Raw genomic sequence first — 14,197 nt, forward strand, 5'->3', positions numbered from 1 at the left:
GTGCCTCTCCATACTGAAAGCCTTTTATGATGCTTTAAAATGGTTGTTAACCGGGTCATACCTCAAACCCTTCAACCAATTGCACATGACATAATCTCAATTAAGGTAGCTTAAGGGACAGTTGTTCTGAAATGCAATAACTTGTTCAAGAAACTAAAATTCAAGGCCCAAACTGTATTGTGAAAGTTCCAGTTTTAAGACATGTTGGGATGGAACAAGCCCATTGGACACTGATTTCCACTTAGCAATGATTCCAGCATCCTTGTAAGTGGGAAAAGAGGGCTGGGGGTTGAGGGCTGGTAATTTTTCTAGAGATAATTGATTATAATTGCAGTTCCTAAGACCCCAGTTACTGAAGGTAGAAAGGGGTAAAGTGAGACATAAGGATATGAGGGATAGTTGGGGAAAGAGAAAAGGAGTTTGGCAATGGCCATTTACCTGGTCCAAGGGTGGCCGGCTATTGCGATCCAACACAGCCGCTCAGTTGCGCTTTGGAGCCTTGTCATTGCTTCCCGGCTGTTGGCCGCTCCCTCCAGCTGCCACAGAGCATCACAGATTCCCGCCTAACCCGTTTTTTAATTCAGTCAATCTGCAGCTGCCTGGGGGATTGTTTGTCTTTGGGAGTGGACCTGGAGACCACAGTTTTCACTCTGTTCTGTTCCCCAGGCATTAAAGCTGGCTGGCACTGCACTCTGAAGATGAGTTGGCCAGAATTATCATGTATAAAGAACCCTGTGGTGGAGCAGAGGGAAGTGAGAAAGTATGACAGGGCACAGGAAAAAATAAGTGAGCAACACGGGGTGCAGAGAATCCTGACAGTTTTGGAAAGACAGAAGAGACAACTGATGTGATAGATGACGTGTGCTATGGAGTGCAGAGAGATAGGAGGGAGTTTGTGCTGTGGTGTAAAAAAAAAAAAGGATGGTTAACGTGAAGGGGACCTTGGGGATTCTGAGGTTCTGAAAAGTAGAAGATATACAATATGAAGCACAGAGAAAGGGGGTCTTAACTGATAAGGAAAGGACTAAGTTAAAATTGTAGCATAAATGTGTTAAATTCCGTAACTCAGGAGTCAGCCCTCTTGAGTTAATAAAAATACATAAGCTACCTTCGGTTCTGACCCCTGGCATTTGGCATTTGTGTTTAGTAATACTCCTCTTTAGCTCAATCAGCTGGGAATGTAGATTAACACATACCGTAAGTAACAGAATAAGTAAGGGACACGGGTGGCGCTGTGGGTTAAACCACAGAGCCTAGGACTTGCCGATCAGAAGGTCGGTGGTTCAAATCCCCGTGATGGGGTGAGCTCGGTCCCTGTTCCTGCCAACCTAGCAATTCGAAAGCATGTCAAAGTGCAAGTAGATAAATAGGTACCATTCCGACGGGAAGGTAAACGGCATTTCCATGCACTGCTCTGGTTCACCAGAAGTGGCTTAGTCCTGCTGGCCACGTGATCCAGAAGCTGTACACCGGCTCCCTCAACCAATAAAGTGAGATGAGCGCCGCAACCCCAGAGTTGGCCATGACTGGACCTAATGGTCAGGGGTCCCTTTACCTTTACATTTAACAGAATAAGTGAAATCATAGACTCTTAGAATTGGAAGGGACTCAACCCCCCTGCAAAGCAGGAATCTTAGCTAAAGCATCCATGACGGATGGCCATCCAACTTCTGTTTAAAAACCTCCAAGGAAGGAGAGTCCACCACATCTTGTGGGAGTCTGTTGTACTGTTGAACAGCTCTTACTGTCAGAAAGTTTTTCTGAATGTTTAGTCGGAATCTCTTTTCTTGCAACTTAACTTATTTTATTTTCGTATTATGCCATCCTTGCTCTCATTTGCAATACAGCTATTGGGGAAGGATTTAAAATAACTGCTATGAAAGAGAGTTAGGGTTGTATCTCAGAGCATTTCCTATCTAAAACAAGTTATTTCTTTTTCTTTCTCAAGTTTACAACAATTTCTTATTTTCCACATGACAGATTTTACAAACGCTTAGTGCAAAATTCTGAAGACTTTGGCCAAAAGTTAAAACTTGCATTGCAGTTCCTGAGTTTAATTCTTAACAAAACTCTAGCAATGGAGCCAAGCTTTACATGTGGGGCAGCCTCAGTTTTTCTGTGGATCAAATGGGACAAAATAAACAGGCTATATGAAAAGAGGTGTTAAAGAAGGCACAATCCACTTGCTGCAACTGGTGTCATCAGTGGTCCATACTGTTCTTCTGTGGTGTCTGTAAATAATATAAATCACAGAGTAATACTCCTCTGATCATTCCATCGATCAGGCTGGAGATAGCAATATCTGAGGATGGAAAACACTAACAAATCTAGAAGAAAGATAAAACATGTAGGGCTAATTTTATGCCAATCCTTCCCCACCCCTTCAGTCTTTTGTGATCAGTATCTCTGTCAATCACATCCACAATATGTCACAAACACTTTCAGTTGAATCCAGAATTAGATTCACAAGCAAAGAGCTCCTCCAGACTATCTTGTTTATGAATCCTGATTTGCTTGTGCAAAGCACAGAAGGTTGGTTAGACTGTGTCCAGTTATTATTGAGCATTTCTTCTGATTTGTTTGTGGGGAGATTATATGAAAATCTATTCATCTTCATTTGCTTGTGGGGTGTTTATATGCCTTTTCATTGATCAGTTGTACATTCCATACTTTTCAATGCATTTCTCTGTCACTTTCCTAACTGCAAAAAGTCTGTTATTTTTTAAGTGTGGATGGGTTGCTGCAGGGGGGAAAGTGCTCTAATCTACTTCAGCTGTGCAAACTTATATATCTCACTTTGTACTTCAGTCCTTCCCACAAAATATTGACAATCTGCAGTTACCCAAATTTATAAAACTGTTGTCTTCTTGTCTAGGTCTTGGCTAAAAAAGAAACCAACCCTGACATAGAAGATTAGGATAATTTAACATTTATATATTGCATTCACATACATTGTCTCAGTGATTCATACAAGATCTCTGAAAGGTAGGCCAGTATTAATATCCCTATATTGCACCTGAAGGTTTGAAGCTAAGAAAATAGTAGCTTAGCTAGGGCCATCATAGGAGTTCATGGTTATGATTTAAATCAGGAACTTCTCAGCTCACATCGTTAGGCAGTTTTCTACATCAAAATTTTGAACGCAAACCAATTCAGTTTCCATTGCATTTTTAGGGAAGCACTCCTAAATTATAAAGATGTAGCCACGGCATATATATGATGGCAAGCTGTGAGATGCCATTAACTGTAACTCTGTAGACACGTTGAATTGTTGTGGTGGTATATTTTTGAGGCATTTGGTTATGAATCCTGTCAAATCAAAGCAGAAAGACATATTTGCCTGCCTCTGATTTCAGTAATTTGTACATTTTTTTAAAAAAACCAACTATATTGTATTTGTGCAGACTAGAAAGCAATTCTTGGCTTAGATATTTTATTGGAGCATTTTCTGTTTGGAGAAGACACTCTTCCTGCAGCAGTGTGTGTGCACTGATATGTATACGGAGCTCCAGTGGCTCATATATTTCAATTTAAAAGATTTTTGTGGCAGGAACTCTGTGCGCTCATTGAAGCCTGGTGCCCTCAAAGAGTATAGGATGAAAGTTCTGCAGTGTCATCCTATGTGTGTTTACTTGGAGGTAAATTGAGTTTGGTGGAACTTTCCCCTAAGTAAGAGTGTTTAGCAATGCAGACTTGATAGGTTAGTCCTCTTCTATTAGATCTTTTTGCCAAGCACAATGGAAGGATTCTTTAGACAGCCTCTCTTCTCTCATGGTTTGAATTGTGAGCCAATTATAATATATATATAGATACATTTAAGCAAACAACACTCCCATTTCAACATGTAACAGGGCAATGGGTGTGCCCTTGGAAGTGCGCAATACAGTTCTCATCACCTGATTTTATACAGTTTTTGCACGATATAGATGATGATTGACTTTAAATTTGATATTAATGTGACAAATTAATTTGGAAGCTGTATATTGATTGTCACATGATTATCTTTTTATATGTACCTGTGCTGGGAATTTGTAACTTACCATGACTTTTCACATTATATATGTATATGTATAGAAATATATGTATGGGGGGAATATATGCATACACATATATAAATATCTGCATGTTGCAAAATACATGTATGCATGCATAAGGATTGCTCAAGGATTGCTCAGTCTACACATTTCATGCCTTTTCTGTAAGGAAATAATTTCAGTAAAATTTTGCCACATTTGAATAGTTAAACTTCTTAAGCCTTGTCATGGAATTTGAAACTAATTTAGGCTGATGTTTTTCAAACTATGCAGTTAATTTTCTCTGTGTCTTACAGCTGAAACAATAGAAGAAAAGCCTGCAGATTCCCTGCAAGACTTGTATCGGTCCTTGGAACTAGCTAGCTTGTCACCTTTAGGAGACCAGCAAATTTCTACAAAGATGGAGTACAAGAGGTATTTTATTAAAAGATGCAGTGATCCGGTAGTCAATGAAAAATTGCACCAGTTGCGAATTCTGAAAAGCACTTTAAAGGTGAGTTAATTAGGCGGTCAGCAAATTTCACAAAAGGAGAGTTTCCTGCATAGAACTCAAGGGATATATTGCACATATTTAAAAATAGATGGACACTGGGAAATGCTGTACACAAAAGAGGTTCGAAGAAAGAAAGAAAACTTTCGTTTCTCAACAACAACAAACACGTTTACCTCAGTTCCCGTTTTAATGAAGAGTTAATCTGCTTCTGGTCCATTCTGTGGTAAATGAAGACATTATCCATAAGCCTGGTGATGTCACAGATATTTAGATACTATCATATTGCTTTGTGTACTTCAGAATATGAAATAATTTTGCCCCATTTTCAAAATTCTCATAGGAGTACAGAATTTTTTATGTATCCAGGTACCATGCTCTGAGAATTCCCTTTTTGCCAATACATAGTAAATAGTGTAATGATAAATTGATTCCTCAGACACCAGAAAGAAATCCATTATGTTCCTTAGCATCTTTCTGTTGATATGGCAGAGATCCTCTTTATGTTCTGTTGCTTGTCATTTTCTGTATCCCCCCCCCTCCGCTCCCCGCCCCCCGCTTTCCTCCCCTTTGTTCTTGGCTTGTTTCCATCACAGCTACATATACACCGCTTTAGGAAAGTTTCTTGGGGAAGTTCCAAAATCTCAAACCACCACTAATTCAGAGCAAACATTCAAATTAGTCAAAACACCAAACAGAGTGGTTTTCAGATATTTTTTAAGGGAGTTTCCCACTGGTCTTAAAATGAAGCTATTAGGGTTTTTATCTAGAAATGGCATCTCAAAGTACAATGGTATCTCAGGCATGTTCTTTAAAAGCTAACAGCACAAGACGAAGGGTACTTTGTTCCTCATTCTGAATAGATCTTTTTGTTTTCTTCCAGGCCAGAGAAGAAGAAGTAGCCATCATAGATAAAATTCTGGATAATCCAGATTTGACATCTAAAGACTTTCAAGACTGGAAACAAATGTACCTTGACCTGTTTCTGGATAGTTCTCAGAACAACCCTTCAGAGGACCTTGTAAATGACTCTGATGAAGTTGATGCTCTTCTGGACTCTTTAGCGCACACACATTCCTATATTGAAACACATGTATAAAAGAAAATGATTTTGCCTCTTTGTGGCACTTCAGACCTTTATCAAGTACACTGAGTAGCTTTTATATCGACTGACAGGAGATCTATTTTATTGTTTATGATATGAGTAAAGTAAAAATTCCATTGTCATTGTGCGAATAAATACTTACATACTTTTTACGCTGCTGATGCTCAGTTTATGTTTACGTTTACAAACACTGGCTACGATCCAAAGAAGGAATATGCACTCGTGGGACAGAATCCTGCACATTTTGTTTGATATTGGTGCTGAAGAGTCTAAACTACTTTTAAACCGAAGAGAAACACATGCATGTTGCTTTCCTTGGATCGTGACCATTGTTGTTAAGGATTAAAATATATATATTTTAATGAGTATATATTTTGGAGGATTACATTGATTTATCAAGTGAAAAGATGGCACAAGAACAGTGTTTTATTACTGATTGTCAAATATGTTTCCTATTTTAATAGTATCTTAACTGTTGTAATGAGTTACACTTTCAAAATACAGCCTTTGTTTTGGCCAGTGTGGGAATTAAACTTTTATATTTGGTGGAATATTTTAGATATTTTAAAAAACGAAAAAAAGTATAATGCTGTGATTAGGATTGCATTTTAAAAAATGGTCAGGGAATAAGAGGGGTAAACTGGACTTTCATAAGCTAGATTATATATTAAACAGTCAAAGTTTCATTTTTCCAGTCTTTTGAGGGATGGTTAACAGACAACCTATAGCACAGATTTAATTTGAGGATAAAGGGCTCTCCTTGTTTCAGTAATGGCAGAGAGCTGACTGGACAATATTATTGCCCTATGTTGGCCTCTTCTGACTCTTTTGCAGAAAAAAAAATATTGTACTGTTAACCAAAAGTTTCCATTCAGTGATTTTTTTTTAAGTCAAACTTTAAAATGTTTCAAATGTGCCAGCTCACGTAAATTCCTGCTTTAAATATGAGATGTTCTGAAAACTCTGGTAAATAGGAAGGGGGCATAGGTGGGTGGGTTCAGCACATTATCAAAATACATAAATTTCCATACACAATTAATGTGGTTCTCAGTTCCCTTAATAGGCTGCTTTCCTACATAACACAAAAACATGCCATAGTGCTCCATGAAAAGGCCCCATGAGCTTGAGTAAAGAGTTAGGCTCATAGATGCCTCCATCCCTTCTCCTTCTCCTGTAAGCTAGAGGAGGACTTGTGACTAGTTTACTTCCACTTTTAAAGAATCTTGGATTATAGTCATGTTCAAACCATATATCCTGATTTAAAACAAACTCTGGCCAGTTTCCTAATAGTTCAGCTTCAAACAATGCATTATGAAGCCAGAGTTTGTTTTAAACTAGGATCCCTGGTTTCAACTTAACTATAAGCCTAGATACTTTAAAAATGAAACTATGCTTGCCAGAAGTCATCTTTCCATCAGGAGGAGGTGGGGGAGGTGGAATACATATGCCTGACATCACGCTCGTTGAAGCTTCTCCACACAGCAATAAACTGTGGCTTAGCATTATATGCAAATTCAGTCATACAAAATTCCCAGAAATCATTATTTGAGCAGAAAGAAGGCTCAATGGGATATTCCTCTATCCAAAACAAGATCCGTATTGATACAGAATGACTTGCATGCCATGTGAAACGGATTATTATGTTAGCACAAGTGGCATGGCTGTAACCAGTGGCACTTTAGCGTTTCTTCTCATTCATGCGTTCCTCAGAATCCATACAATGTTTCTCCCAAACTATTGCACTCCTATTTATTTTCCACTGTCATCCCATTGTCTGATTTGCAGGTAATCTTTGAGTTTCCAGTGCAAGAGGTCCAGTGCAGGCCTTTCCAGATGTGAAACAACTTAGTGCCCTTGCGATGTGGAGGTGTGGCTTGTGATGTGCATGGCGATCGTATGTTATCCCACCCTTCTGTCTCTTCACCATTAACATTTTGGGGGGAAATACCATCCTTTGCTATGGAGCTCCTGGAGTTGAAAAGGTAGCAAATTTAGCTAGAGGAATTAGGGTTAAATGGACACAGGCCTTTTCCATTTTATCTTTTTATTTTGGAGTGCACAGATGAAGGGGGTGGTAGCATTATCAATTTCCACGTTCAATATAAATGCACACACACCTATAGCCTGCATCCTTGAGCAAGCACTAGAATGCATATACCTGCTGGTGTGTTTTTGAGGGAGGGAGGAGATGAAATTGACACGCTGCTTTTCTAGTTCAGTTCGTTTTGCATTCTCTCTCGGAGCATATGCGAGCAAGGGTGGGCAGACGAAGGTCAGCAGCAGGAACTGATCTAAACTCTTGGTAACAGGAAGCAGCTTTCCCTCTCCTTGGAATATCAGGGGAGGTAGTGAGGGAGAGGGTGCTGCTTACAGTGGCCACTTGTAGTTTCCAAGGCAGCAGTAGCAGCACTGGACACTCCAGTGTTGGGAAAGGGATGGTTGAAGTTTCCTTAGCATAGCTAAGCCATCTGAGGAAGGTAATGCATGAGAGCTACATGTTGCCTGTTCACCCTCAGTCAGACTCGCCCTTGAATGACATTAGCAAAAATCTTTGTTTTGTGCTGATGATGTTTGGGAGATACTAGGAAGCAAAGTTCATTCCTCACACCTCCAGAAGAATGTTAGGTACCTTCGTATCATGAGACCCTTGTATTGCAGGGGGTTGGCTGCACTCTACATGCTTGCCACAAAATTGGTCTGGAGATGCCCCATACAGTCAGCTTCCCAATAAGCAAAAATACTACAGAAGTTGCAGCATTAATGATTAAACCCATCTGTGCCTGCCTAGAGATGCCCTCTATCTATCAGCACCTTAATTTTTGCCAAGACTGAGCATGACAAAAGAAAAAGTCCTTGTAGCTTCTTAATGCTTTTCTGCAGATGGGAGAAGTTGAGAGATGAGCTGATAAACCCCCAAATGGGATACATCTTTTAAAACCATCCTTTCTTATGAATTGTACTCTCTCAGCTAGCTTCCAGCTATAGTCTGTTCAATGCAGTGAATGTACTTATAAACATTTAAGAGCACAATTATTTTCTGCTCTTGGGACTAAAAGAAGGATCAAAGGATTACTTGTTTCTTTTCAGCTGCATTTTGGATTCCAAGCGTCTTGCAAACTTTGCACAACTGTACAGGAGAGTGGCCTTTTTACAGCTAATTTTACGTAAATCTGTATTCAATTAAGACTGAATGGCAATTCATGCATTAAGATTTGTATGAATTTACAGGTCCGGTCAACTATTTATATCATCTATAAGAATCTCTTTGTATAAACAAATTATTTGACTGCATGATTTGTTTGTTATAACTTGTGATATTTTGTATATTTCTCACATAAAAATGCTTGAACAACGATCGTGTTAATTGTTCCTAATGTTGAGTTTTGACTCCTGCTGCATCCCCCCCTCTACATTTTATGAATTCGCAATGTACATCAAGTGATATTTCTAGACATAACCATAGCCTTATGGTCAAAATCAACCTGCAACAGGATCACTTAATAGTTTAATAAGGACTCCTGCATCATACCAGAATTGCATAGTATCCTGCATAGAAATAGGAAATGGCCATAGCTCAGTGGTAAAGCACATGCTTTGCATCTGAAAGGTGCCAGGTTCAATCCCTAGCATCTATGGGTAGCGTTGAGGATGTCCCCTATCTCAAACCCTGGAGATCTGCTTGCAGCTGACCTTGGACTAGATAGAGCAACAGTCTGACTCTAAACCAGGGGTAGTCAACCTTTTTATACCTACCACCCCACTAATGCATCTTTCTGGTTGGTAAAATTTCCTTACCGCCCACCAGTGCTCAATGGAGGGAGGATTCAGCTTGTGCCATAGAACCCCGTACTGCCCACCCAGAATCCTGAAACGCCCACTAGTGGGCGGTAGGGACCAGGTTGACAACCTCTGCTCTAAACCATCTCCTTGTGTTCCTAATTCTTTAATCTGTAGCTTCATAAGATTCTTGTAGGTTGTGGATTACAGCTTTATGTTGTAAATTGCAGGCAAAAAATTCTCTGGGTAGAAAGGTGACAGATCAGTGTAGACCTTTACCTCACATGTTTCTCCTACACAGAAAGTCCTTCCTTCATTGATAAAGTATGAAGGTTATATCTAGTAGATACATATGCTAATGTTTGTATTTAGTTCAATGTACAGCTGTGAAGCTGGGGCTACTCAAGGCTTTCCAGTAAACAATCTGAAAAGGTGTGACCAATCATAGCTTCTTTCACACACAGGATTAAATTCACATGTGTGTGATCATCTGACACTGTTGCTCTTATTTTATTGATTGAATTATCCTGCCACACTGACTCACAGTATCCACAGCATGGATCGCAGCATAAAATACAATAAAAGCACAGTCCAATACAGCATAATGAACACAAACCAAGAACCTAAAACTTAAAATAGAAAAAGGAATATGTATTGCAACAGATAACATTAGACGTTCCTGGAATTTTAAAAAATGTCTGTACTATTTTCCTAAAGTTAAAAAAATATATTCATGAGCTACATGTTTCTTCCTACACTGAAGCTTCTCTGTGGAAGAAAAGGATTACAAATGCAGTACAGCTAGGAGTCTTTTAAATTTATACAAGGAACTGGTGGGTTTATGGGAAATTGAGGATCCCCAGAAACTTTAGAATGAGTGCCCCTCCTTGACCCAGTTGGCTGTGTAACACTGGTACAGAGTGAGACCATGCCAACAAATTCTTAGGACTGGCCGATAGGGCATCTTATACAACTGCATCCTGTTGCTATGCAACAGTAATTCTGCTTGCATGTTATCTTGCTGTAGACAGTGTTTGTGACTTCGTTCCAAGCATAAAATTCAGCCTCATCTTGTAAGACTGTCTGGCATGAAAGAGTGCCATCGTTTTTTTCATTGTGCTGCCTTCTTTGTACATTAGACTGAGAAGTGCTTCTGTGCATCTTCAGTGCTTTCAGACTAAAGGGATATGCTATAAAATAGATTGTGTTTGAAAGCGAATATTTAAAATTATAAGGTTAAGTTACAGTCAGATTTCACACTCTGAAATCAAATACCATATCTGCAAGTCTGTGAAAGAGGCATGGCTTAAAACTACTAAACCCCATCCTACCCTGGGAGCAATGCAGAAAGAGGCTGCTGATGCCTTTTTGAAGTCAAAGCAGAAAATTCCTTTACCTCTTCAAACAGAAATGCATCGTGCACAATATACCCATGGGCAGCTTTTATAAGTGTGCTAAAGCACAGAGTCATTCAGCAACCAGAAACAAACATCTCCATCCCATTTATGGTCCTAAAGGGCACAGAGTACAGGGTGTTATTTCTCGAATACAAGATACAATTGTTTCATGTTCCACTCAACCTTATAATAGTTAGACCAGCTGCTAACTCTTTGCCTTAGTTTAGAACAACTGTGTCAAAATTTCACCAATTAAAATGGAAAGCATGGCAGAAATTTAAGGAGTGCAAAGTTTTGTTTGCTTTTTTGTGCAGTTTGCAGTGCTTTCCCCCATTCTGAAGCTTTGGCACGACTAAAAAAATGAACTGGGATCATGTGGACAATACAATAACATCATGCAATTATGCAGCCTCTAATTCCTGTATCAAATTAATACCTGCTTCAAACATAAAGTGAAGGTATGAAGAAAGAGGCATATAAATGGATTCTTCCATTCTATTTTTTTACTACAGTATGCCTCTTTCTTCACACCTTCGCTTTATGTTCTGCAAATCAGGTATTAATTCACAGTTATTACTGAAAACAAAACAGTTGTTTATGTACAGCTCTTATTGGCAACAGGTTATTAGTCTTTGCCTGTTTTACTCTGTGATTTGAAATACAAAATTCAAGCCGATTTACTGATTCACAATATTATCTCTTAATATAGAATGGGACAACATTTTTAATATTTAGACATTCTGGGGATGTTACGGAATTGTCCTTGCAGATCATTTTATGGTGAGTTGTTACCTAAACAGTTAGTCTCTTTTGTTATTGAATGTCTTTAGCATCTAGTAATTCAGAAAGCTCTAGCACAGCACACTGCAATCCATACCAAGGCAACGAAGCTTTGCATATTTCTTCCCAACAGTCATTGTCTATATCATAGCCCACCACATCCTGAGTTGGAATCTCCTGGGAATCTTGCCACTTCTTCCCCCCAATGAGAAGGGCAGTTTCCTCCACTACTGCCAAACCATAACTAAATCGATCATAGACCAATGGCCTTAGACGAGTCCATTGATTTTGGTCAGGATTGTATTTTTCAATTTCAGAGAATGGTTCATAAAGGCCTAAAAATGTAAAGATGCAATTTCTTATGGTGGCCATCTGATGCCCAAACCGGGCAATGCTCATGGGGGCTTGCTTTTTCCATTGCCCTTCTAGTGTGCTCAAAGAGTACAAATCCTTACTTGTGTTACTTTGATTTGTGCATTTGCCACCCGATATATAAATGTTATTCTTGCAAACAGTGCCGGCATGACCATGGATTTTGCATGGCAAATCTCGAACTTTTGTCCATGTGTCTCGGCTAATGTTGTAGGCTTCGACGGATGAATGTAATGATCCATCCTCACCTTGACCGCCAATTGCAATAATGGTGTTTTCTAGGATGCAACAAGAAAAGTGGCATCTTTTTTCTAGCATCCCGTTGATTTGTATCCACTTGTTAAATCTGGGGTCATAGCGATGGACTTTGTTTGTCACTGTTAAAGTGGGACTTTTCGTTTCACTTTGCAAATCTTCTATTTCTCCACCTAGCACATACAGAAAGTTTCCAACTGTACACACACAGTGATTTTGTAGTCGATCCTGCACCTGTGTTAAAATCTGCCATTTGTGATTGTAAACATCAAAAGCCACCACATCCTTGCTGGGCCCTTCATGTTGAATCATACCTCCAAGCAGGATAATCCGCGTCTTCTGGTTTCTCAGTGTGCTGTACTTATCCTGTAGGATAGGTTGTCTAAAGACGAATGAGTGGTAGTTTATTGCTTTTATGATTAAGCATTTTATGGGTGCTGTTAGAGGCACTTCTGATTGAGTGTAGACTTTTCTCAGATTTTCCACAGGAATAAGACCATATCGTATGTGTTCTAATAAGCAAGTTGTATGTGTCAGCCTCAATTTATCATACTTCAGCCACTTCAGCAATAGATCTAGCAAATTAGATTCTTTCACCATAGGCAGATCTGAACATTCAACTACTGCCTTCAAAGATCTGAAATTCAGTTCTAGCAGTTCTGCAAAATCCAGGTCTAGGAGTTTCCAGAAATTAAAAATGAGATATTTTTCTACAGCTGACAAAGCATCTGGAAGATAGAATCTTGCAGCAACATTGGCAGAAAAGCAGCAGTTCTCTAGGGTAAGATTGTTAGCCAAATATTGGCTGCACAAGACAATTGCCTCAGACACTTGCAGGTAGGTAGCGGCTTCCAAAGTGTCTTCCAGGCTGGCAAAAGACAAAGGCAACCAAGAAGTATAAATGAAATCCAGAATGTGTTGCAAACCAGTGGCTGAGATGACTTGCAGGTGAATGATGGCAGCCTTTGATTCTTTGGTATAACTCTTGAACATGGCCCTGAAGTAATCACTGGAACAGGCCAGCAAAGACTTGTGAGCAGGGAACTCATTTTCTTTCACCTTCAACAAAATGTCACACAACAAGCCTTCGCTGCGGAGGGTTTGGTACTGAGACAACACAGAACCACAATGTCCTTTGCAGTAGGACAGAAAGTAACTCATTTCGCAGAACAAAATGCTCTAAAGCCTTTTTGTCAATGAAAAGAAGGAAAGACACTGCAGCTGTGAATTAACTCAACTGGACGAGGAAGCACTTGAAGAACAACCATCAGCTCTGCTCCTTCAACTTAATAGAGCCCTTCACATCCCTTTCCAGTTTAGCATCCTGCTAGTATACATTGTCTCCTGCATTCATTCATTCATTCATTCATAAAGCTGAATTCAGTAACATCCTCCAGACATTTCTCTCACCTCTGTTTCCGGCACAGGAGATGGTCCACAGGAGATGAGAGCACTTGCTTGGCCAGCATCAGGTGACGATTTGTGCCAGCTCAGATGTCTCCCGTGGCTTTCCTTTCTCTTTAAGCTGATTAAATAGAGCTTCTGTGGCTGCTGGTGCATCACGAATGGAAGGAGGAGGGCTGAACTTTGCTGCAGCTTTTGCTCGAGCTGTGTAGTTCACTCTTAGACAAGTTTAGCTCTTATTCCCCCAGGGCCAACAAGCCACGTATGGTGATTTCTCCTCGTAGGAAGTTTCAGCTGAAAATCAAATCAGCACCTACAGATTAGAGTGTTAGGATTTTGTGGACACACAGACCTTTAGCCTGGGAGCAGAAAGACGAGCAAAATATGAGGATTAGTCAGTGGTTTAATTTGACATGCATTTTGGAACCCTTTAGTTTATATGATATCACCATAACTCACAGTGACCAGAATAGAATGCAAACACTAGACCCCTTGTCATAGCTGTCCAAGCACTGAACTGAGATGGGTGAGGGAGGGAGAGAGAGAGAGAGAGAGAGAGAGAGAGAGAGAGAGAGAGAGAGAG

General features: G+C 39.7%; 2 protein-coding genes across 11 annotated transcripts in view; one reads left to right on the forward strand and one right to left on the reverse strand.

Moving 5' to 3' along the window:
- CNKSR2 (connector enhancer of kinase suppressor of Ras 2) overlaps window positions 1-8,982 on the forward strand; it is a 242,220-nt gene extending 233,238 nt beyond the window's left edge. For 6 of the 10 annotated variants that reach the window (XM_081199413.1, XM_081199415.1, XM_081199411.1 and 3 more), the window contains 2 exons: window positions 4,331-4,527; window positions 5,408-7,778. In XM_081199413.1, coding sequence (XP_081055539.1) covers window positions 4,331-4,527; window positions 5,408-5,623 — 413 coding nt within the window. In that variant the 3' untranslated portion in view covers window positions 5,624-7,778. Of the gene's footprint in view, window positions 1-4,330; window positions 4,528-5,407; window positions 7,779-8,716 lie in introns of those variants that run through there. The other 4 variants (XR_014009533.1, XM_081199417.1, XM_081199416.1 and 1 more) reach the window with 4 other exon arrangements.
- A 907-nt stretch (window positions 8,983-9,889) lies between these two features.
- On the reverse strand, window positions 9,890-14,126 carry KLHL34 (kelch like family member 34). The gene has a single exon (XM_081199455.1). It carries the CDS (start codon window positions 13,369-13,371, stop codon window positions 11,617-11,619), a length of 1,755 nt encoding a protein of 584 aa, XP_081055581.1. The 5' UTR covers window positions 13,372-14,126; the 3' UTR covers window positions 9,890-11,616.
- Window positions 14,127-14,197: the final 71 nt, after the last annotated feature.

The sequence above is a fragment of the Podarcis bocagei genome, assembly GCF_964188305.1.
Source record: "Podarcis bocagei genome assembly, chromosome: 6".
NCBI lineage: Eukaryota > Metazoa > Chordata > Lepidosauria > Squamata > Lacertidae > Podarcis > Podarcis bocagei.

Coding starts and splice junctions, on each gene's coding strand:
- KLHL34 (XM_081199455.1), bottom strand. CDS start 13,371: ATGAGTTACTTTCTGTCCTACTGCAAAGGACATTGTGGTTCTGTGTTG.